The 26247-nt window shown below is 44.8% G+C and overlaps 1 protein-coding gene across 5 annotated transcripts in view; it reads right to left on the bottom strand.

The window, feature by feature from the left end:
* Nucleotides 1-22205, bottom strand: part of FANCC (FA complementation group C) — a 75794-nt gene extending 53589 nt beyond the window's left edge. For 2 of the 5 annotated variants that reach the window (XM_077344582.1, XM_077344587.1), the window contains exons 1-3: nt 21204-21377; nt 6777-6943; nt 374-458 (exon numbers count right to left, since the gene is read on the bottom strand). In XM_077344582.1, the coding sequence (XP_077200697.1) occupies nt 374-458; nt 6777-6943; nt 21204-21321 (370 nt within the window). In that variant the 5' untranslated portion in view covers nt 21322-21377. Of the gene's footprint in view, nt 1-373; nt 459-6776; nt 6969-21203; nt 21580-21965 lie in introns of those variants that run through there. The other 3 variants (XM_077344585.1, XM_077344583.1, XM_077344586.1) reach the window with 3 other exon arrangements.
* Between the last annotated feature and the right edge of the window lie 4042 nt (nt 22206-26247).

Here is a 26247-nt window from a genome sequence, read left to right as displayed (position 1 = left end):
CATTTCCATAGTTCCTCAGGTCCTGTAAGAGGGAGCTCCTTCACCAAGCATTTAACTGAGGCTAATCCGACCCAACAACATCCATGGGTTCCCCACCCTCCAGACACACCCCCATGACCTGAATCAATCTGACCTCTCTCAGGGTTCTGTTAAAGTTGTTGTCACTATTAAAATTGTTGTTCAATTAAGCCAATTGTAATATTCTGTCAATCTGTTGAAATTGTTGCAGACGTTATGACTGTTACTTATATCTACGATTTTCTATGTAATACCCCTCAGACGTTCCCTGTAAACTGCCCTTAGCCATACAGTAGGGCAGTATAAAAATCTAAGTAAGTAAGTAAAGAAAGAAATAAGATAGTATCACACTTACCATGTCCAATGACAAATGGATTCCAACAAAGCCTCCCCAATAACTGACCAATTAATGGAAACTTTTGGACAGCATCAGTACAATTCTGAAATTAAAGACAGCATGAAAGTATATAAAGTAATATGAACAATGGGGCCTTTGAGAACAGTACATAATACTACCCACTCAAAGACAAACTTATCCAGTGCCAAAAAGCTACATGAACATGGTATGATTCCATATAAAACCCCTTTGAGCTATTAATTTATCCTGCACCAGCATAAAACATTTTATCTCCTGCTTCTATTTGTCTGTACACTGAACCAGAAGTGTTCGGGGGGGGGGGGGAAGATGGCCAGTTTATGGAAGAAGCATAGGAGGACCACTTCCTGGGACAGATGGAACTTAGAGACCATCTTGGGTAGGAACTCTGAATCCAAATGTAGGACCACTCCTGCTCAACCTCTCAGCTATCATATTCAGAGCATTCCTACCTTTAGGTAAGGAGGGTCCATACAGAAGGAAACCATTTTCCCCACCCTCCTGGCTGACATAATACCAAGTAAAAAGGCCATTTTCATAGACAAAAATGCCAAAGAGATCGAAGCCAAGGGTTCAAAGGGGGGGGGGGTTCATCGGGGCTTGGAGAACCACCTTTAATGACCATTGTGAAATAGGAGGGTGCCTAGGCAGAAAAATATTAGCTAAAACTTTTTTTAAATATCTGGAAAATTTGTAGGCAAAAATTGACACCCCCTGCACCGCAACATGGTAAGCTGCCAGAGCAGCCACATGGGTTCTAGCAGAAAGCCCAGAATTAGCAAATTCTCACAGCTACTATAAAACGTGCAGGAGTGAGGAGGTAAAGGGGCATAGTACCTGCTCCTGGCACCACTATTCAAAACGGTACTATTTGTGGCTGTAACTACATCACATAGACACTCTTCATGATTGTACAGCACCTCTCTCACTTCCTGGGGGAGTCTACCACCAAAGGATAAATCCTACACCCTGTGAGATGGAGGTGGTCTAGATCTGGATACCTCAGGGATCCAACAGTAAGAAGGGATGGATCCTAAGGGATCTGGATAAAAAGGCCATTGGCTAGGGCCATGAGCTGTGGAAATCACAGCAGGTGGGGGCAGTAAGGGATGATCAGGATTCTGTCTGTCACATCTGCGACTATCTTTGCCAAAACCCTGGAAATCAGCAGAAGTGGGGGGAATGCATAGAAAAGAACCCCTGTCTAAGCCAACTGGAATACATCCCCTAGGGAGTTTGGTTCCAACACTTCCGGGAAACAGAATGCGGGAGCCCTCTCAGACCACTGCCTGGGAAATAGGTCAATCCATGGAAAACCTCATAGGGAAAAAAGTTTGCTCAGAAGACAGCCGTTCAAAGACTCGTAAGTTTGGGTAAAAATCCTACTAAATCTCTCGGCTATCATATTCAGAGCATCAGCAATATGAACGAGGCTCAGCACACAACTGCAGGAGCTGCGCCACTGCCAATTGGAGCCCGGGGCCACCGAGCTGCGCCACCACCTGGAGCTCCTGGCAGGAGACTGCGCCACACTGGAGGCACGGCTGGAGTGGCTCGCGGCCAAGCGAGGGTGCCTGCAAGAGGAGCAGCAACAGTGGCGGCGACCCCTGACCAAGCTGCTCACCCTACTGCGACCCCTGTGAAACGGTCATTTGACCCCCCCCCCCAAAGAGATCGACCCCAGCAGCCAGCTCAAGGTTGACTCAGCCTTCCATCCTTCCGAGGTCGGTAAAATGAGTACCCAGCTTGCTTGCTGGAGGGTAAATGGTAATGACTGGGGAAGGCACTGGCAAACCACCCTGTATTGAGTCTGCCATGAAAACGCTAGAGGGCACCACTCCAAGGGTCAGACATGATCCGGTGCTTGCACAGGGGATACCTTTACCTTTTAAAGGGATCCTGATCCCCAGGTTGAGAACTGCTGCTCTAGGGAGATTTCCTTGGTAAAAGTCACCTCCAGAACCCAAGGGCCAAATGGAATCCTTTGCATTAGATTCTGCCTAACTAGCCAACAGTCCAAGGATTGATGGACTGACCTAGGGACAGAGAAATGGTGATAGGGCCCATGTCTGAAAAGATTAACTCTTTGAACGAACTAGACTCATATGCCATTTGGTGTAGTGCACAACAGCTGTAGCCTAGGCCCATCATTCCTAAATGCTGACTATTCATGTGGGTTTCTAGCGTTTCTGTTGCATGGAACGGATGAAAGATCAAATCTAAGGACCGGCAGGAATGTACGGACCAGCCTGCAGTCAGGCAAAGAGCCAATAAACTCTACGCTCTGTGACAGCTCCAGGAGAGACTTTTCTTTATTCATAACCAGTTCTTAATGGTTGCAAATAGAGCCTCTTGTGGCGCAGAGTGGTAAGGCAGCCGTCTGAAAGCTTTGCCCATAAGGCTGGGAGTTCAATCCCAGCAGCTGGCTCAAGGTTGACTCAGCCTTCCATCCTTCCGAGGTCAGTAAAATGAGTACCCAGCTTGCTGGGGGGTAAACGGTCATGACTGGGGAAGGCACTGGCAAACCACCCCGTATTGAGTCTGCCATGAAAACGCTAGAGGGCGTCACCCCAAGGGTCAGACATGACTCGGTGCTTGCACAGGGGATACCTTTACCTTTAATGGTTGCAAAACGATAGGGAGAAGTGAACCTGGAAAGCTAACTTCTCAGATGAGTCTGCAACTAGGAGCCAGTCATATGGGTATACCATCAGACCCCGAAGCCTAAGGAAGGTGACCACTACCACCATACATTTTGTAAACACCCAAACAGAAGGACGGTATGCTGATTGATGCACTTGCCCTGACAGAAATGAATGAACTTCCTATGGGACCTATGGATTGCTATAGGTAAATAGGCATCCTTGGGGTCAAGGACAGCAAACCAAGAATTAAGGGACAAGGATTCAATCACAGAAGCCAGAAAGACTATGTGAAACTTTTAAACATGTAAACATTTATTTAAACCTCATAAATCAAGTATAGGACAAATTCTTCTGTTCTTCTTGTCAATTAAGAAAATCTAAAAAAGAAACCTAGTGAATGAAAACCGTCCACAACATATTCAACAGTCCCTTTCACCAACAGGGACTGAGAGCTGAAGGGCCAACTCAGGAAAGGAATGATCAGAAGCAGAGGCTCCAGCAGAACATGGATGCTGTACACAAACTCTAACCTGTAACCAGCAACAATAATCAAATGATCTCATGAATCCTGGGCTATGTGGAATCAATTGTCCAAGAACAAAGACAAACGATCCCGAAAATTGGGTGCCCAGCGACACTGGACCTCACTAGTCAGAATTTTGGGGTTTCGGTAGAATGATCTCACCCAAATTAGTGCTTTTTAGGGCATTGCTGTCGGGGTGGTGTTCTCCTCTGGAACTGAAACTGGCCTGTATGACCGATTATACACGGGCCGGAACACCCGTGCTGGCGGCGGCAGAGCATCGGGGAAAATCCCCGATTATGCACGTTGCCGCCGCCAGCCAGGGCCCAGGCTGGCCCAGGCCATTGGAAGAACCACATTAATGGTACACGGGTTCTTCTGGAGCCCTGGGACTGCCAAGGGTGCAGGCAAGGGCCAGCCCGAATGAGCCCCATGCATAATCAGAGGAGCCAGGCTTTTCACACGGCTCCTCCCGCAACCTGCAGGGATGCCTTTCACCTCTGCTGGCTCCGCGGCTCTGCAGAGACAACAGGGGTGACCCCCACCACCCCCGCCTTGGTGGGACAGCATGCTGCTCCCCACCATCCTGCATCGGGAGGGCCCTGCCCCCAATCCCCCCCCAGCCACTGCCGCAGCTTACCTGCGCTCCTGGCCCCGCATTTTGTGTGCACAGGGCCTGCTGCACCGCTGCAGCCAGCGTGCACCCAGGATGCCCTGTCCCCATGTGTACGCGGGGGATGGCAGGGCTTTTTATCCCAGTGCACTGGAACGGCTGCAGCCCGGTGTGGCTGCTGCCATGCATAATTGGCCTATGAGAAGGATACTGAGACGGAGGAGCCGTTGAAGACTCAGAATTGCAGTACGGAGCAAAAAACATGTTTGCCTCTGATTGAACAGGAACTGCAAGGAATGCAGCTGGGGAAAGAAACTCAAGAACCTGGCCTACTGCCTACTCTTCTTCAAAGGAGAGAGAATCTCATCAGTATATGCAAAAGGAGATGACTTCTCAAAAGGTATGTCCTCAACTTTAATCTTGGTCTCCATGATTTCTTAGCAATAAGTGCCGTCGAAGCATGTATGCAGAAGCTTTCTACCTTATTGCCATGTCTGCAGTGTGCTTGCCAGCCTTAATGCCTTGCTTAGAGGTCCAAATAGGCATCCATTTTGGACCACTCGTACTTGTCCCTTCTTCTTCTGGCAGGAGATTGATATATTTCAATAAGCTTTCCCATAGACAAAGCTGATACACACAAATAATAGCTTTGTAGTTAGCTAATCTGAAATTAAGAGTAGGAGATTAATAGACCTTCCTGCCCAGAGTATTCAATCTTCTGCTTTCTCTATCTACAGGAGTAGAGTGTTTTCTCTTGAGCTGCAAGTCTTTAATAATTGATGAGTCAGCTGTGGGTTGTATCAAGAGATACTCCACAGAGTCAGGATTAATGCAATATCTTTCTCGGAGCTGGTTGTGCCAACGCTGGCTTGATCAAGATAGGAACAGTCAAATCCTCCAATCCCAGTGTAATGGGAAGAGAAATAACAGTAGGAGTGCTGGAATATAAACCGCTGAAAATCTTGTATTTTGGCCTAACATCAGAAGTCGAAATGTCCAATTCCAAAGGCTTTGCCATACACAAAAGTTTCTCCCCATATATCTTGTAGTCTTCCCCCCAGTAGAGATGGAAGCTGGATTGGCCAATGCATCATCAGGTGACGGTTCCGAGGCCATTTCTGGGCTATTCTGAGGTGGAGGAGCAGATGATACCTCAACGCCTACATAAGGCAATCTGACAGTCCCTTCGGCTGAAGCATTATCGGGAAAATCCAAGGAGGGATTGATCTCCTCTTCCTCAGTGGCACGGTCCATAACTCAGACCCCGCCCCCAGTCCAATCTTCACCAAATCTGGTGTGCAGGTAGAAAAGAGTCAGCTGGAGATACCCTGCAATTTTGGGGTATGTAGAACCTTTGGGAGTTGCCAGCTTGCATCCTGAATCAGTTCAGTTTGGCGGAGCAGCTGCCAAACTGGATTTTTCCTGGTTTGTGCCCTATACAGGATGGAATATGAGAGAGAGCCACAGTACAAAAAAGTCTTGAAGCTTCTATTTACTATATGACATCAAACTTAGTCAGTTACAGCCTGAAATTTAACAGACACTAAAGCTACAAAAACTAAACAACATTTAACCAAATGGAAAGCAGCTTTGCAATAAAAGTAGTACATGGCACAATTTATAAACACTGTCATACAATCAGTCTATTTTTCCATTTTTGAAACTTTAATGTCTAATAAATGTAATCTTAAAAAAGCAAGGCTTTTGAAATTATACTATTGTGATAATCGGCAAGTAGCAGAAAAGATAACCATATCACACCACATTAATAAATTCTTCAAATATCTTTCACATATGGGCTAGTGCTAGCCTTTTGCAGGCCAAGTACATAAGATCTATTTGTGTTCAGTTTTCACAACTCATTTTACAAGCAACATTTTAAATGATTTTTTTGGCTTCAGCAGCATTTAAGCAATCACGGATTTATAATCTTTTTCCGTAGTTCTGATATCTGACAATTACAATACTATTTTGAAGCACTTTGCTCATGTTATATACTACCATGCTGGTAACATGCGGTCGTTATAATTTTATTAAATACTAATAAAACAAAATGTTCTAAAGACTTGTAGTTGATCTTCTAAAATGACTAAGAACTAAGAGACAATAATAAAAGCACACTTAAACAAATAGAAATATTTGCTTGTGATTCAATGGCAGTGCCTGACATTTCTTTGTATGCTCTTAGCAGTGTGGTCACTGCGTCAACAGGCTTCTTAAGATTTAAGAGATCAGTTATAATTTTGTATGTAAAGGTCTTTAAATAATCCAATTTATGACCTGAAAACCAGAATCAGATACTTGTTTATTTTAAAGTCTTTTTAAAAAGGTTACTGTGTTGGGTATGAAGTCTCATGTGAGAACATAACCAATCAAGAAGAAACGGTTCCTTTCACAATAAATCAGGCACACAGGAAACACATTCCTGTTTGCATTACCTGTGGCTGTTTCCCCAATTTGCTTCTGTGATCCAGCAATACTTTAGGTCAGTACTACAAGGCTCTCTACTACTGTTAGCTTTCTGTCTTGTCAAAATGTGGGGTGCACAATGTTTCCGTAACAATCTTCAAAACAGTTCATTCTTCCAGTTAATTCACTTACCATATGTTTCAAAGCTCCATAAATCTGCAGTAGAAATTCCTGTAATTCAGGGAAGTGAAGGCAGACATCTTGCTGAGATTCTGGAGTGGTGATCTGACCCCACTGAAGAGCTTTATGCAGCCAAAACTCAAAGCTTGATCTTGTGATTCCAGCATCTTCAGCCATCCCTGGGGAAGGGGGGAGAGAAGAATTCTAATTTAATTAATTTGAGGAAAAGTTTTCATATCATTCAGTTAAAAAGAAAGTACAGAATTAAAAATTTGCAGCATTCATAAAGTACTCTACAAAGTTCAACAGAAATAATTCTGTGTATTATGGATATTTATTTAATTTATACTCTGTATCCTCTCCCAACATGGGACTTCGGACAATTTACAACATTTAAAATACAATAAATGTAAATGTAATACAAATAAAATAAATAAATAAATAAAATATAATACAAATATACTTGCATATAAGCCAAGGCACCTAATTTTACAACAAAATCTGGGAAACTTATTGACTCTCCCCCAAGGGTAGAAAATGCATCAGTTACTGGAAAATGTACATTAATTGAGGCACCAGTAGGTTAAATGTTTTTAAATACTTATTTCAAAGAAAAAACAGTAAACTAACTCTGTGAGAGCAAAAGAGGGCCAGCAAACCAGAGCAGAACAACAGTACCCAAAGTTGGCAACCTATTACAACAAGTACAACAACTACCAAACTTGGAGAATGGACTACTCTAGCTACAGCTACAGTGCCCCCCCAGAACAAAACACGGAAATAAAGAACTGTCAAACTCAATACTGAAAGAAAGAACTGTAAAAATCAACTTTTAAAAGAAACACAACCCCAACAAGAAAAGGCAAACCCTCAGAAAAAAGAAGAAATAAACATTAGGAGAAACAGTAAACTCTAAAGCACCCCCAAAACCCACCCCACCCACAGAAACCAAAAGAATAGTTTGGAAGAAGTGAAGACAAAAGGGGAAAAAAAGATCAGAGTCCCTCAGTCAAGCTTCTCCAGGTAACTAGTTCCAGAGAGAACTGAATATGCCCTTGGCCTGATAAAAAGCAGGCAATTTGTGGGCCAGATACCTATAGAATATCATCATGATATAAGGAGATGAGGAAGGTCATTCTGGGAAAAGAGATCATGCAGGAAGTAGAGCTGTTTGTTATCTGCGGGCCATTCCGCACGACTTTAATATAGCACTAGTCTTGCATTTTGTTTTTGCCACTAAAACTACATTCCGCATGACGTCATGAGCAATCTGCAACACTCCTGCAACACTAGCGCCAAAATCGCTTAGTTGTAGCGATTTCTGGGGAATCGGGAAAAGTGGATTCACCCTCAGAAAATTGCTACACTCTTGCCAACAACCTGCAACACTTGCGAAAAAGACATGTGCATTCTCAATGTAGCGGTTGCAACAAAGTCCCTCCCCCTGGCTCTCTCCTCCGAACTTCCGGCAAAGCGATCACCGTTTTTTTTTCCTTGGAGCAGGGAAAGCAAAGAACCAGCGAGCCTTCATTCACCCAGCGAGGCTTCTCCAGCTACAGTCGCTCCACAGAAGTGCTTTAAAGCTCCCCTAAGTCCCCAAGCCCAACACAGCCCTGTTCGCCAGTTCCTTTTAATTTTGGCCAAAAATCGCGCCCGTGCGGGGGGGGGGGCGATATTTTTTCCACTCGGAGGAGCGTGGTAACGATGAATCGCCAGCTCACACGCCAGCTAGATGGGTCTCTACGTTGCAAAGAATCAAGACATATTCGTTGAAACGTGTGTGCGGTTTTTTAAAGAAAAAACTGTGCTTAAAGGGAAAGGGGCTTTTCGGGAGCATGATAACAACCACCCATTGGCTGTTCCGTTTGATTGACGGCCAGGGGCGGGAACAAGCACAGAAAAAAATCACTTCCTTTCTAGCGATTCCTGTAAGACCGGAAACCTGTGGGGAACGAATGAAACGCTACTGGATTCCACTACAAATGAAGGTATGCGTAACACCGAGATTCCACTATTTAAAATAGCGTTTCCGCTTTGTGAAAGCAATTGGCAACATTGGTCCTTGTGCAGAATGGCCCTGCATATTGGTGGCATCCAGCTACAAATCCCCACACAATCTCTGCCAAAGGATGTATATTAAGCAACACTGGAAAGAGAATCAACCCTTGTGGGACTGCAGAGATTAGGGACCAGACAGCCAATCTTTCTCCATCTGACAACTACCTTCTATGTGTGTCCTTGAAGGAATGAGGAAAACCACCTCAGTGCAGAACACCTCACATCCCCAGGGAAGTTAGGTGGTCATCCAGGCCCATAAAGTGAGCCATGCCAAGAGCAACAGAAGGCATCAACAAAGGTTATCAGGGCTTTCTCAGTCTCAAACTCCGGTGTGAAACCAATTGGAAGGGATCCAGGGATGATGTTTCATCCAGAAACACCTGAAGCTACTTGGCCACTGCTAGCTCAATCACCTTTCCAAGGATACAGAAACATGGATAGGTATGTGCAATATCTAACATGTGGGAAACAAATACACAGTCAGAATTCTTCTTCATGAATTAAAGACTCTCTTGGGCCACAATGTTTCACCCAGAAACCACATGTTTGGAACAAGAGCAATATTCCCAGCATTCACAAATTTGAAGTTTTAATAAATCACAGTTCCTTGTAAAACACTTATTGGAACACTCTTCATACGAAGAGAATGTATATTATCCTTTCTTACTTCATTGATATTGGGAACCTGTCAATCTCTGTCTCTCACTAATTCATCTGAAGAAGTTACCATACTCAGATTCTCACCTTGTATTGGTAAAGAATGAATCAGCTGGTCATTAGGTGTGAGGTGACATGCCGAAGACAGTATGAATGGCAGCATTGTGTATTCTGACCTATCTTTCAAATACTCCAATACAAAGATAACATTACTAAACACCAGCAACCTTTCAAATGTGAGCCAGAAAGTTAGAACTGGTGACCATCTATGAACCTTGAAAAAAACACAAAAACTTTGCTACCGCATTTGGCCTACTAAATTTATGACCCCTTCCAGAGTAATAGAATGCTTAGAGCACCATCTCCTCTAGTGTGCCCTGTCTTTCACTCATTATATACAATTCAACCAGAATTGCACATGTTCAGACAGGCACAAAAGGAAACAGATGTAGATACTAGTTCTTATGATAAGTGAGTAGCATGAGGCAACTGGACTAGCCAGGTCAAGAAGTCTGATACTGTTGTATGGCCAGTACAGCAGTACTTTCTACTTGCTGCACTTCATACACTCTTTCTGGATACTGGGTGGGAGAAGAAGAATTGGTTCTTATATGCCGCTTTTCTCTACCTGAAGGAATCTCAAAGCAGCTTACATCCACCTTCCCTTTCCTCTCCCCATAATAGACACCCTGAGGGAGGTGAGGCTCAGAGAGCCCTGATATTACTGAAGAGTTGGTTCTTATATGCCGCTTTTCTTTACCCGAAGGAGTCTCAAAGCACCTTACATTTGCCTTCCCTTTCCTATCCCCACAACAAACACCAGGTGAGGGAGGTAAGGCTGAGAGAGCCCTGATATAACTGCTAAGTCAGAACAGCTTTGTCATTGCTGTGGCGAGCCCAAGAGTCAGTTCTTAACCTAATTAATTTTAAAAACTGAATTAGATTTATTTCATTGATGTTATATTGTTATGTAATTTCTTAAAATGTATGAATGTTTTTAATGTTGATGTTACCTGACCTGAGCCTACTACAGAAGGGTAGGCTATAAGAATAAAGTTATTAATAGCAGTGGACTAACTTGTTAAATATTTATTCCTCAGACTACCACTATTTTAAAAAACTAAGAAAAAAATTGGGGGAGAATTTGAACAGGAATACAGCTGGAAGAAGGGTGTTCCATAACCCAGGATATCTCTCCTTCAAATTTTCCAACTCTCATTGTAAGCTGAAAATGCGTGTTCACCTGCATTTTGAACACTGCAGAGTAGAAAGTGTGGCAGGCAGTCTGGAACAGAAAAATATGAGGTGATGAAATTTCCAATTCTCCTTCAGCATTTAGTTTTACTTCTTCCCAAAACTATTTCATTTTTAAAATAATGACATTGTTATTTGTTACACACATTTATATATAACTTATGGTTAGTTGTTACAGACAATACTAGTTGGCAGTGTTACCCTGCCTGCTTGCTTCTGCATCTATGTAATTGACTAGTAATAAAGCCTGCTGTAAAAAAAAATACAGTGGGCGCTAGCCATTCCCAACCGCCGTGACAGCGCTGCCTGGGCGGGTGGGAAGGGCTGGCCCCCCCCCCCCGAACTTCCCCTCCTCTGGGTAAAAGGCTCCCCAGGGGCCAGGGAGGGCCAGGGACAGCTCTGTGAGCTGGCGATCTGGCTCCCAGGGGCCTGGGGAGTCATTTCCCCCCCCCAAGGGAAAAGCCTCCTTGGGGCCTGGTGAGGGTTTATGCTTGGGGGGAGGAGGGAAAACGCTTCCGAGGCCCGGGGAGGATGATCGGCGGCTCACTAAGCTGCAGATCGTCGTCCCCGGGGCCTGGGGAGCTTCTCCCCCCCCCAAGCAAAAACAATCCCCAGGGCACAGGGAGGACGATCGGCGTCTCGCTGAGGCGCCGGTCGTCCTCCCCAGGGCCTGGGTAGCGTTTTTCTTCCGTCGCCCCTGAAGGGAAAAGGCTCCCCAGGCACCGGAGAGGGCTCTAGCGGCCTCCCTGGCGCCTGAGGAGCCTTTTCCCACTAGGCGCTGGGGGGGGTAGTGGGCCTACCTTCGCTTACGGCGTGGGGGCCTACCTTCGCCCCTTGTGGGGGGTAGGACGGGTTGGGAGGCACTCACACCTCCCAATTGGTTCTTGCCGGGGCAAACAGCCAATCAGCAGCTATGCTGCGCACGGCTGCTAATGGGCGGTTTGGGGCTGGACTGACAAGCAGAGGGATCAATCGGGAGGTGCTTCGCGCCTGCCAATTGGACCCTCCGCTTGTCAGTCTTGGGGAAGGGGCCAATTGGCACCCTTCCTCATTCCAGACAGGACCCGCCCTCAGGGCCCTTACTCTTTTATTTAATCCACTCCACAGAAGTGGTTAAAGATGCCAAATGTGTATATTCCAATATTACAAAGCCATCATCGGACCTCTGGCACTCCCTGAAGTTCTGAACACTCACAGAGAGTGCCAAGCAACAGAATGCTGTTTCTACGGCTGCAGCAGCTGAAAAGGCACCATCAGATCAGGTCTGCCTGAGACATCAGACCACAACAGAGCTTGTTAGCATAAATTATAATTGGGAAAGGTCATTTAACCCATGACATCGACACTGAAAGGCTATTCCCTGCAGTTTACTTTCAGTTACAATTCAGTTCTTCCAGTTAATGCCGACACTGCTGTGAGTACGGATGCCTTTCCCCCCTACTGCAACTGTTGACTCTTCTTCCTATTACATTTCATGCTGCTACAAAATGACCACTGGCTGAGGCATTCTTAGTTTATAATTTTGTTCAAATTACTCTGACTGCTTCCTGGGAGAGGACAAAATAAAGCCTTGCTCCTCCTGTCGCAGAACCTCTCAAACACTTGTTGCTCGAACTGGGGAACCCTGCAGAGTTTAGGCATGGGGAATTTGTTCCAACCTTCAGACTCTATAAGCAGCATTTCTAACATGGAACGGATTATCTTTATTCTGGCAAGTGAGCTATCTGGATTAGTGTCTGCGAGAAACAATATAGTTGGTAACTTTTGTGAACAGCTTTAAGGCAGTGGCATTCAGCACATGTGGTGGGTTTCTAACATCCATATATATCATTTCATATATTATTTTAGCTAAGTTATGAAAGCCTTCAGAGCCTGGTAAAGAAAGCTTTCAAAGTCTACAGATATTATTCAGTGATTTCACTGGGGAGGGGGAAATCACACAATAAAACAAGTAATTGTTCTAGCTCGGTTTAATAGCAAAACCACCATTCAGCTTCATGTTCTTTCTGTAGTCCAAAAACGTTGAGAAATACAATCAAAGTAGGAAACAGAACAATCTAATTAGATCAGTTTAGATCTAAACTAAAGCATCTAGTCTATATTGCACAAACAAATGTTGTAGGGGAAAACATGTTTAAAGTTTTTAAAACTGTTTTTTTAATTTATAAAAATACTTGATTTTGTTAATTCAAAAAACTAAACATGCAACTATACAGCCATAGGCTCAGTACATAATATATATATAGCTTACCTAAACATATATAAAACTTAAGTAAACATATGTTAATTACACTATAGATCAGTCTCTAAATCCTCTAAATAAATTCTACACCCCAAACACCAATCAATAAACCTAAATACAGTTCATATTGCCCTACATTCTGAAACTCTAAATATACAGATAACTTTTATACAGATTCCAGTATCTGTTGTTGCACACCCTGACAGCTTTTACAATTAATTCAATCCAATGCAAACTATTTCCAAGTATCTACAAATTTGATGACAGATCAACCTTTCCAAATCTACACATAGCTATATATTCTCCACTGTCTATGTGAACCATACTTTGCATAACCAGTCACAAAGATGGCACCAACTTGTCCTTCCATATCTATGACAATGGCATTCTTGCTGCAATAACCAACTGAGATAATAGATGCTTCTGAGGCAAATTCATTCTACTGGGGCAGATCTCTGGTAAGCAGTTAAATGTGATGGTGATGATGATGATGATGATGGTGATGATGATGTTAGCCATTCAGTCATGTCTGACTCTCAGCAATTCTACGGGGCAACTGTTGCCTTTTTATTGATCTTGTACCACTTCTTCTAGTTGTAAAATGCTCTCGCCAGCATCCATTTTGATTGTATCTAACATCATCATCAATATGCCGTTGACACCCAGCTCGATCTCCTCATGGATGGCCGCCCAGATTCCTCCCTGGAACTATCTGCCAGATGTTTAGAAGCTTTGACTGGGTGGCTTAAGCAGAGCCACCTGAAACTCAACCCCTCCCAGTCGGAGGTCCTATGGTTGGGAAGGAAGAAGGAAGAACAGGAAGCTTACCCACCCTGGCCAGGACCTAACTGACAACTGCGCCCCAGGCCAGGAACATGGGTGTGACCTTGGATGCCTCGCTAACCATGGTGCAGGTCAAGAAGATAGCCCATCAGACTAGGTAGTACCCTATCTGTCCCCTGAACATCTAGCCATGGTGATCCATGCAACAATCATCTCCAGAAATGATTTCTGTAACTTGCTATACATGGGTCTGCCCTTGCCCTTGACCTGGAAATTGCAGTTGGTGCAAAATGCAGGCGCTAGGGTCCTACAAGGTACATCTTGGAGGGTCACATGCAGCCTGTGCTGAGGCAGCTGCATTAGTTACCAGTTGCAGCCTGGATCAGGTTCAAGGTTCTGTTTTTGACCTTTAAGGCCCTTTGCATTCTGAGACCCACATATCTGTGGGACTGCCTGTTGCCCTATACCCCCTGCAGGGCATTGTGATCTTTAGGTATCAACTTGTTGGTCATTCCCGGCCCCAGAGAAGCTCATCTGGCCTCGACAAGGGCCAGGGCCTTTAAGGTCCTGGACCCTACCTGGTGGAATGAGCTCTCGGAAGAGCTACGGGCAGTTGATGGCCCCTCCTAAGGTAGATCTGCTACTTTTTTTTTTTTGAACAGCTTTAATGGTGGCCACTGTTGCATGATTGATCCCTTTGGGCAGGCGTACCGGTACAGGTTGGATTTAACTCCATGTAGGGTTGTAGGTGGTTTAATGGGGGGGGGGGGAATTGGGATTTTATGTATGGAAACTGTTTGTAACCCGTCATGGGCCAGCTTACTGAGAGTGGCAAGCAATAAATCCAAATAATGAAGAGTTGGTTCTCATATGCCACTTTTCTCTACCCGAAGGTGTCTCAAAGTGGCTTACAATCACCTTCCCTTTCCTCCCCCCACAACAGACACCCTGTGAGGTAAGTGAAGCTGAGAGAGCCCTGATATGACTGCTCAGTCAGAACAGCTTTATCAGTGCTGTGGCGAGCCCAAGGTCACCCCAATGGGTACATGTGGGGGAGAGTGGAATCACTTGGCTCGCCAGATTAGAAGTCCACACCTAACCAGTACACCAAACTGGTATAATAATAATCCAACAATCAATGGAGGCCCAAGTCATGAAAACATCCCATTTGTGGCAGGCGAGGCAGCTTGCTTCTTATATCTCAGAACCCAGCCTAGCCAAAGTGATCCATGAAATAGTCACCTCCAGACTAGACTTCTGCAACTCACTCTGTGTGGGGCTGTCCTTGAGACTGCTCAAGAAACTTCAAATGATTCAAAATGCAGCTGCTCGAGTCCTACTGGGACTCAGCTGAAGGCACATATAACACCTGTGCTCTCCCAGCTGCATTGGCTCCAGATTGGAAACGTAATCAGGTTCAAGGTGTTGGTGTTAACCAACACTGTCTGGGACCAGCATATCTATAGGACCATCTTTTCCGTTCTATTTCCACAGTAGCACTAAGATCTTTAGATTGGCTCAGGATCCCCAGGCCAAAGGAGGTGACACTGACCTTGACCAGCCTGGTAAAATGCACTCCCAAAGGAGATAAGGGTCCTGTGGGACTGCAGTCAGTTCCACAGTCTGCAAGATGGAGCTATTCCACCAGGCTTATGGTCGGAGCCCAAAATAAAACCCACCAAAAGAAGCTGGCCTCACTGCAGGAAGAGGAGATGGAACATCATCTCCTTACCCAGAAACCCCCATCTGGAATTTTACTTGGGGGCATTGGGTTAGTTTAGTTGAAGTTTTAACTTTTATGATATTCATGTTTTTACGGTGCTGTTCCTTGCCCTGAGCAGTATGGAAGGGCATGCTAAAAATGAAAATTAGATTGTCACCAAGGTACATCACCTCAGTTATCTGCTAGCGTTTTCATGGCAGACTCAATACGGGGTGATTTGCCAGTGCCTTCCCCAGTCATTACCGTTTACCCCCCAGCAAGCTGGGTACTCATTTGACCGACCTCGGAAGGATGGAAGGCTGAGTCAACCTTGAGCCGGCTGCTGGGATTGAACTCCCAGCCTTATGGGTAAAGCTTTCAGACGGCTGCCTTACCACTCTGCGCCACAAGAGGCTCTTTCACACTTAAGTAGCTTGCTTGAATTATATACATCCCAGAATTATCATGAAATTGGAATAATAATTTAAAATCAAGCATATCAGAGCACCTAAGGAACCAAGTGGTATTGATCAGGTTGGCACTCAACCAAAACATACTGGATCAAATTACAGTTCCCAGGCAGTTGAAGAAGAATGCATAAATCCCGTTTACAAATGAATGTGAAAATGGTTAGCTTTGTTATCTGGCAAGAATGAAAAAAGGAATGACAAGCCACAAAACTCCCTCACCCCAGTCCAGCTGCACTGAGACAGAGGACAGACGCTTTTTGTTATATTAATGTTTTTCCATCTAATACATTAGGTGGATTGATGGAAGAAGGGAGACAGTCATGGCTAAGCAATGAGTTCTTGCACATGCGCAAAGTATTTGTGATTTGGACCACAACACTAAGTCAGACAGGAAGAATGGGCAAGGCTGGCACAGAGATGCCCTGCAGTTTTCTCCCATCCTACTCCAGCAGTACAAAACACCTTGTCTATTTCACTGATGCATGACAGATGATGTATGGAAGGACATGGAAAGGAGCGCAAACACAAAAAGCATTTCAAATCTAATTTCAAGTGGCCAAGTGAATGTAAAACATTTCTAAGTCGATGCCCTAAGATTACTGTTTGCAATCAAAGCTCAGTTTAATGTTGCTGTTTGCAATCAAATTTCAATTGGAATAGATTGGTAATCAAGCATTCTTAGAGATAAGGGCCTGAATTTGCTATAATGGAAAAAGGAGTCTTTCCACTGGGTGCTGCAGCTGACAGAACTTCTGAGCATTGCTATAAACTATTGGATCTGTCCACCTGAATCAACCACAAATAAAGAGATGAATTCCCGGAATTCATTACTGGAAATGGCTATTGCTTATTTAAAGGCTCCAACATGTTTCTGCCTCACATGTCTTCAGTACCAGCTAACTTAGTGGTAAATGCTTAAGAAACAAGGTATAGCTCGCCCTGATTTTTCACACATTTGCCACACATTTTCTAGGAGACTGCATACTATTCAACAAGGTTGAAATTACAGGTTTCACTTTAGATTCAAATGGGTAGCCATGTTGGTCTAAAGTAGCACAATAAAAACAGAGTACTTCGAAGAGTGCATGCACTCAAAAGCTCACACCCTAAATAAATCTTTGTTGGTCTTAAAGGTGTTACTGGGCTTAGGTTCCACTTAAGAGTTCCAGAAAGGAACTGAGCCATACTGCACTGTCAACTCCATGTAAAGTACCACACCAGCCTCATTTTCCTACCTAAACCAAAACAGCCCAGCATGTCTGTCTGTGTGTGGGGGTAATTACTTGCCCTGTTGAGAGGGGGAGCTATACATGCAAGTACTCTGTGCGCATAAAGTTGGCCAACAAGGCATATAACACCTCTCTCCCCTGATATTTGGTGCTAGAAAATGTCAAGAGGGGGAGTGGAGGCTGATCCCTTCCCACTTCTGATACAAATCAGGTCCTTGCTGAACATTTACACTAAGTTGCTGCCAGATACTAACAGCTAGAGCAGCCCTTCTCAACTTTTTTACCACTGAGAAACCCCTGAAACATTCTTCTGGATTTGAGAAACTCCAGAAGTGGTGCAATTGTGGTGAATATGGTTGGGAAGCATTGCTGAGTACGCACCCATCTGGAGCCCATCCCATTCCCAACCCCTCCAGGCCCATCATTGGCCGTTTTAGGAGGGGTGGTTCAATATGAATATTTAACTAATTTTTAAAATATATAAAAAATTAACTCCCACTCATTTGGGAAACCCTTCCAGGGCTGTCAAGAAACCCATGGTTAAGAAAGCCTGAGCTAGAGAAAGGCTGCAAATCCTTGGGACAAACTCATGTGAAATATAATATGTAGCTTTGCCATGAGGGAGTACGATCTATGATAACTGTTTCAAACACCCATCTTCTTGTTCTTTTTTTGTGATATCTGGACTGGTGTTACCTTTTTCCTGCAGTGCTCTCCAGCCCTTATATCTATCACATTGCAATCTTGCTCTTCCCCCAATGAGCTCAGGGATGCACAAACTGGTTGTCTCCCCACTCCTCCTCATTGAAATTAAGCTGAGGCACAGTGGCAGCTGCAAAATCACCTCACCTGGTAAACTTTGTAACCAAGCAGGGATTTCAATCTTGCACCCTCCATACAAAGCCCGTCTTTGATTTGTATGTTTGTGTGCGCATGTGAGAGGGTACATACATGTGTGTGTGTGTGTGTATATATACACACACACACTATAAAGACATCATCATAATAAGTAAAAATAAAATATTAGCAGCACTTAAAAGCCTGACAAAATTGATTATGGGACTGTTTGGTTGAAATGCTGAATCTATACAAACTATATGTGCACCATAGAATGTGTCCAAATCTTTCAGGCAGGGAACTTTTTTAAAAAGCTGTCATGTCAGAAAAGTTGTCCTTCAGCTATCTTCCATTACTAAGGGACAGCTGATATGATTGCAATGAATTCTTGGGGACATAGAAGTCAGTATGAAAGAATGCACTGAAGTATTGGCCATGCAACCAAATGAATGATTACCTGCATATAATAAATCCAATCCATGTCCCAGAAATATTTTACATAGACGTAATTGGGAAAAATAACTCACAATAGAAACACAACCGTTATATCAAAATCATTTATGGAAAAATAGCATAAAGTCTCATAACTTGGTTCGATTTTCTACAAAAATAAATGCCAGTCCACAAGAGGGCTAAACTACAAATATTTATTTAGCAAATCTGTTTCCCTCCAAAAGATGGCAGTGGCAGATCAATCATCAGCCAGCAAATTAGACATTTATTTTTTAATGGAAAAATTATAAACTAAAGACAGGTAAGCTAAAGAGGAAAATTCGAAGTTTTCCAAGCTTCTGTAAAACAACAAAACTGAGCAGTCACCACCAGAAGTATGGAAATATTGATATTTCAACTCACAGAAAATCTTGTGACATTTAAAACTATTCTAGTATTCCATAAGCATAAAGGAGGAGAATGCTCACTGAAAAATCCATAGGTATAAAATTACCAGATTGAATTAAACCTGTGAACTTGCCTTGTTTGCAGGTAGATTATTTCCATTCATGAATCAAAACTGCCAAATAAACATACTTGTGCTGTTTATTTTGGAATCTTATTTTGCATAAGTAGATAATGAAAAACCCTATATATTCTATTTTACAGATTAAACATAATTAACTCTTTAATAATTATGGCTGTGTCTAGCCTTTTTATAGCTCTGCTCTTTTGACTTATATAGCAGCCTGACCCATTGAAAAAGCTAACATTTTTTCTAGTATTTAACTTCTTGCTAGGAAAAGCTTTACCTTCTAAATATCTAGATGTGAAGCTACCATTAACTGCCTAGGAGCCAAGCCAAGCCAAAATAGTAATACACTTTCAGATTTCGAGCAATGTTTTGCTTTCCCTTATGCTACATTGCAAAACTGTAGTCGGGGTTGCTATTGTGATGAACTTAAAACCTTCCCTCCTTCCTTGAGTAGACTGACAGTCACTGTTGGAGATTCTGAAAGAGGGAAACAGAAAATTTACCAGTCTCTTATGCACAGATACTAGAGCCTCTTGTGGCGCAGAGTGGTAAGGCAGCCGTCTGAAAGCTTTGCCCATAAGGCTGGGAGTTCAATCCCAGCAGCCGGCTCAAGGTTGACTCAGCCTTCCATCCTTCCGAGGTCGGTAAAATGAGTACCCAGCTTGCTGGGGGGTAAACGGTAATGACTGGGGAAGGCACTGGCAAACCACCCCGTATTGAGTCTGCCATGAAAACGCTAGAGGGCGTCACCCCAAGGGTCAGACATGACTCGGTGCTTGCACAGGGGATACCTTTACCTTTACCTTTACTTTATGCACAGATAATGCTTTCCAACATTCAAATCTATGTACACACAATGCATCAAATTTAGTAGTATGGTGCGATCGTTAGACTGGGAGATCCAAGGTTGAATCCCCACTCTGCTATGGGAGCTTTCTGGGTATCCTTGGATCAGTCACCCACTCTCAACCTAAACTATCTAAACCAGTGGTCCCCAACCTTTTTATCACCGGGGACCACTCAACGCTTGACAATTTTACTGAGGCCCGGTGGGAGGGGGGGTAGTTTACTTCTCTACTCTCAACCACTGCCCTAACGCTCTCTGATCACTATGGTAATGTTTAAACATCCCTTCAAAATAAGATACAGACACGCCACAACAATGAACATAAGGAACATTTTATTTTCATGGAAATTTTAACTCATGACAATGACAAATCAATGGGAACCCTGAGCTTGTTTCTCTGCAACGAGATAGTCCCATCTGGGAGTGATGGGAGACAATGACACCCGAAGTGTGTTGTAAAGGGCCGGGGGGGGGGGGGAGGCGTCCTTCGAGGCCCACCTCCAATTAGTTGACAGACCACATGTGGTCCGCAGCCCACAGGTTGGGGATCGCTAATCTAAACTACCTCACAGGATTATCATAACAATAAAATGGAGAAACTGAGAATGATTCAAGCCACTCGGGGTAAGCTAACAATAAGCTAACAATGATGTATAATAACTTCAGGAAGAGTTGTAGATGCAAATGTTTTATACTAAGTTATACCCATATGCAAACAAGATGAAATCCACCCCTCCCTCATTACAAGATAAAGAGAATGGAAACTGCTCTCTTAGCACCATTATCTAATAATGAAATGTTAATTCCATCAATGTCTATGATCTTTCCTTCATCTATTGTTTTATTATTATATTTATTATATTTATTAGATATCTAGACCACCCTTCTGAGACTCAGGGCAGTGTACATACATACTCAATCAGTAACAAACAGTTAAAACAGCAATAAAACATTAGCATTAAACAATAATAAAGTTAATACTTATTAAAATTAGCAGCATCAATTATAGTCACTGTCAGTCATCTTTTGCAGGCTGGATATCTTTACGAGGGTGTTATTATAAGAGAGGAAAGATATTTCAAGGTCACCAGCCCCAACCAAAAGCTCTGCGGAAGAGCTCCGTCTTGCAGGCCCTGCAGAGCTGTGGCAGCTCCCGCAGTGCCCTAATCTCCCCTGGGAGCTCCTGCCACCAAGCAGGGGCCATCATTCCTTCACTGAGGCCATGTTTCTATCCCTTCCCCGTTTTGGCTCTACAACAGCCTTGCAGGTGGGCTAGATTGGGGAATGGACTGACCGAAAGGTCATCCAGCTGACTGAGTGGGGAATCTGAACTCGGGTCTTCCACCGCGACACTCAGCCCCTTTAACTCTTCTACGGAATCCTCACTTCTTACCATCAGGTACCTGAATCCCGCAGTTTTTCTTCTGTGTCCCCTTACTCAGAACTGATTCAGCTGCAGTGAAAACAGAGCTTTTATAAGCCCCTAACGGTTCTATAGTGGCGCAAAACATACTCAGCCAACTCACACTTCCCTCCCTGGGTACAAAATAAGACCAGCCAAAAGGAACAGGCACCGCTGCGAGCAGAAAGGCGCGGGAAAGTTTGAGAGGGCGCGGGAACGCCTATGCCCCTCCTATTTCAGTGCGCCTGCGCAACCTGTAAAGGCGTTCTCCGGGAGGCGCTTCGCTTTCATGCGGAAAGCGGCACAGCCCTTGAGGCGAGGGAAGGCGACGGGGGCTGCCTGTGGTGCTTGTGCGACCCTGAGCCAGAAGGAGCCTTCCCCTGTAGCTCCACGTTGATAAGGCGCTTAGCCGCGTTGCTGGTTGACGTCAGGGGCGCGGAGGGCGGCCGCCTTGTCTGCCGGCCCTTGAATGCAGCGGCAGCCGGGGCTGCCCCTCCGCCTCCAAGCTTCCCAGGCCCCGCGTGCCCAGGGCAGGTGGGCACCAAGCGGCGGCCGCGAGACGGCGGCGCTGGGAAGGGCAGCTCGAGCAGCCACGATCGCCGGCCCTCCTGCCCGCCTGTGTCTCCCACCTCAAGAGGAGACCGCGCCGCGCGCCGCCTTGTGCAAACTCCTCGTGGGGGGAGGTGGAGGGGAGCGCTCACCCCCCCCCCCGGCCACGGGTCAAGAGCCGGCTCGCGTCCTCTGCACACTTACTTGGGAGAAAGGTCCCTTGCGCCCAGGGGGCTCCACCTCCAAGTCGAGCTTCACTACTGAGGAGAAAGCAAATCCCGCACTGAGCCAAGCAGGGGGAAATGGCCGGGAGCGGCCTGCCGGTTTTCAAGCAGCCGTCGAGCCCCGACTCCTGCCAAGACTCTCCCCGGCCGCCTCCCGCCTGGCCTTTCAAAACTAGGCGGGGACCAAGCGGCAGCCCCGAACCGTCGCCGTTGGGAAGGGCGGCTCAAGCAGCCAATGGGAACTCGAGAAAGTGCCGGCCGCCGGCCTTCAGCATCCAATCGAGGGAACGGTGGTGAAATTTCCTCCACCCAGCTTTAACCCTTTGCACGCCTCGTGCAAAGCCACGCGTTTCCCTCAGTCTTTAGAGCCCCTGCCAGCTTGGGTTCATGGAAATTGTAATCCATAGACATCTGGAGAGCCACAGTTTGGCCACCCCTGATGGTGGACTTTATGGTGTTAGACCCTGATGAAACCCCCAAGCCCCACCCTAAAACTTCCAGGTAATGGGGACTTCTGCGGCTCCCAAGTAATTTTTGTATACGTATACTAACACGAATTTGTGGGAAGGGAAGAGGTTGAAATGGATAAATGGAGGGAACTGGCTGGAAAAAAAATGTCTATACCCCAAGCTCAACCCTTCAAAGACAGGTCCTGTAGCTGGGCAGGAAAGGTCCAAGTGAGGAAGCGCGGCTTCGCAATTTGGATGGAGTGCAGCTAACAGTGGCCCGCTCCGCCAGGAACCTGGGAGTGATGCTTGATGCCTCCCTCTCAATGGAGGCTCAGGTCACGACTGTAGCATGGCTGGCATTTTTCCACCTCCACCAAGCTAGCGCCGTACTTTGCCCCGGAACACCTGGCCACAGTGATCCATGCAACAGTCACCTCTAGGCTGGACTTCTGTAACTCGCTCTATGCTGGCCTGCCCTTATCCTTGATCCGGAAAATGCAATTAGTCCAGAATGCAGCAGCCAGGGTCCTCACATCAACACCTCGGAGGTCCCACATCCAGGCCATCCTCCAGAAGCTGCACTAGCTCCCAATTGAATTCCGGATCAGGGTTAAGGTTTTGGTTATCACCTTCAAGGCCATACGTGGTCCGGACCCAGTATACCTGAGGGATCGCCTCTCCACCTACACCCCTCAAAGAGCCTTGCGCTCTACCTCCTCCAACCTCCTGGTGATCCCTGGCCCCAAGGAAGCCCGCTTGACCTCAAGCAGGGCCAGAGCCTTTTCCATTCTGGCCTCCGCCTGGTGGAACAAGCTCCCAGAGGAGATCAGGGCCCTGACAGAACTAAAACAGTTCCACAGGGCCTGCAAAAGGGAGCTCCTCCACCAGGCATTTGGTTGAGGCTGATCTCACTTCCAATTGGCCCCCAAGCCCTCCTACCATGACTGTTAACAAATCCACCCAACCCCTGGGTCTCAGTACGAGTTGAGCTAAGGCTCTTGCAGTTTCACCTTCCTTTAATGTTATTGTTGTTATTGTTAACATGTAAATGTTATTGTTGTTGTTACCACCTTACTGTTACTTGAATGATGTTACCTGTACTATTTTGTTGTTTCATGTAAACCACCCTGAGCCTTCGGGGAGGGCGGTATATAAATACAATAAATAAATAAATAAATGCAGAAGGTGAAATTGAATGAACTAGTGATAAATTGGCAACTCCTCATTCTGAGTTTAAGAATGAGGCCACCGTGGCGTTGGCAAACTTATTCCTTTTCTTTCTGTAAACCCAATCATAAATCTGTTTAATCCTCAACTCAAATTAGATCTGTCAGGTATCTTTAGGACTGCGTCCTTGGGGACTATGATCAGGAACATCCAGATTCCTCTTTGGTCTAATGGTCTCTGGCTGTCCTTGTTTAGCAAGTGGACATCCCAAGACCTGCCTGGTTTGGCTCTCAAATAGCATTGTTCCCAGGTTTGATAAATCTGCACAAAAATACAAAAAAGAGTTTCGTGTTTCAGCTTTCAGCCAGATATTTTGTATTTTGACTATGTTCAAAGCAAATGTACCTTGACTGTAATGTAAATGCATATGTAGGGACACGAGGCAGTTTGAAACCCCTTTCTGTGCTGTCTGTAAAAGGACATATTAAGTTCTAATTATATTGCAATGTGCACAACTAGGTCCATTGTAAAATTAAACATATATTAAGTATTCTTAGAGCTTTTAAAATGTTTTGACCGGTTTAACATATTGCAGGCAGATAAAAGTTTTAATTGCCTTAATGAGAAAAAACTGGCAGAGTCTTGCGGCACCTTAATGCTTAATACATTTATGGGGTCAGAAGCATTCGTGAGCCAGAGCCATTTGGATCATGAATGTTTATGCCACAATGAATTAATTAGTCATTAAGGCGCTGCAAGGGACAAAACTCTTTGTATTGTTAGCTGCAGCAGAATAACATATATTACCACTCAGGAATGTATCTTAATGAGGAAAGGAGCTCAGTCATACGGGAACTGAGGTCTTGCAAATATATAGATAAGTGCCTATTTTCATTATGAAATACTATTATGAAATTCTATGAAATTCTATGCTGAAAGACAACAAGTGATCCTAAGCAGGTCTACTCAGAAGGAAGTCCTGTTATATGCAGTGGGGCTTACTCTTGGGAAAATTAGATTTTGAGTCCAGTGGCACCTTGGTGACCAACATGAATTGAGTACCAGCCTTGAGAGTCAAAGCTCCCTTCCTCAGACACAAACACTACTCACGACTAATGAAGGAAACTTTGGCTCTTGAAAGCTTGTACTCCAAAAATCTTGTTGGTGTCAAAGATTCTACTAGACCAACAAAGGTTCTACTAGACCAACATCTACAACTGTTATGGGAAAGTGTCCTTAGACTTGCAGGCAGAATTCTGTCTCTGGCCAAGGTCCAGAGGGGCCAAGAGACATGGTACTGCACTTGTTATTATATTGTTCAATGATTTGCAGAATATTACAGTATACAAAAATAGAGCAAAATAGCATGCTAAATACAAAGAACAAATCAGATTTATTTGTAGGTTAAATTAATGTCATGACCTCATTTGTAAGCTCAGAGCAATAGTTGCCAACTTATGAGGTTTCCATTAGTTCACCAATTTTCACATTGTGCTTCAGATGGAAGAAGCCAGCTTTTTCCAGTTTGTTTCTCTGTTTATTTAGTTATATTTATATTTATTTGACTTTTAGGTCACTCCTCTCCAAAGCAGTATGGTTTGCCAGCTGGGTTGCCAAATTCCAGGTGGAGGCCTGGAAACCTTCAGGAAGATGAAAGAGAGAGATAGACAGAGTGGTTAGGGAAGGGAAGAGGGAAGGAAGGCATCAGTTCTCCTAAAGAAAACAGGTGCTTTGGAGGGGCACTGGGCCTCTTACCCCCACCCCCATACAACAGTGTCTATATAGGTCACCACTGTCTCTACCTTCCCATCCAAACTCATATCTTTCAAAGGCCAGCCAGGCAGGTTGTGAAGGGGTGGACTCCCACCTTCTCACCCCCCACATCTTCCAAAGGCAGGCCCAGAAAGGCTGCAAATGAGAAGGGGCTGGCACCTCCCTCTCGTCCCCTGAGTCTAAGACTCAACATGGGTTTCACAAGAACAATTCATGTCAGACCAACCTTATCTCTCTTTTTTTGAGAAAGAGACTACCTTGCTGGATCAGGGGAATGCTGTGGACATAAAATGTGGTATGGATCCTGTCAGGTGGATCAATATCTGGTTGACAGATTGTACCCAATGGTTCAGTATCCTCTTGGAGAAGAGTGACAAATGGAGTGCTCCAGGGATCTGTCCAGGGGCCTGTGTTGTTCAACATATTTGTAAATAATTTGGATGATGGATTAGAGGGGTACTTATTAAATTTGCTGATGATACTAAACTGGGAGGGGTAGCAAACACAACAGAAGACAGAATCTAGATACAGGATGATCTTAATAGGCTCTAGTAGGCTAAACTGAATAAAATGAAAGTCAATTTAAATGTTCTGCATTTAGGTAGGAAAAACCACATATACCAATATAGGATGTGGGAAACTTGTCTTGGCAGTAGTATGTGTGAAAAGGATCTAGGAGTCTTAGTAGGCCATACACTGAACATGAGTCAGCAGTGTGACTCGGTGGCTAAAAAGGTAAATGGGATTTTGGGTTGTATCGAGCAGAGTATCGTGTCCAGATCACAGGAGGTGATGATACCGCTTTACTCTGTTCTGGTTCAGCCTCGCTTGGTGTTTTGGGCACCACAGTTAAACAGGTAGACAAACTGGTGC

This window comes from Paroedura picta, chromosome 7 (genome assembly GCF_049243985.1).
Source record: "Paroedura picta isolate Pp20150507F chromosome 7, Ppicta_v3.0, whole genome shotgun sequence".
NCBI lineage: Eukaryota > Metazoa > Chordata > Lepidosauria > Squamata > Gekkonidae > Paroedura > Paroedura picta.
The sequence above is the reverse complement of the archived record's forward strand: the minus strand, read 5'-3'. Positions and strand labels throughout refer to the sequence as shown.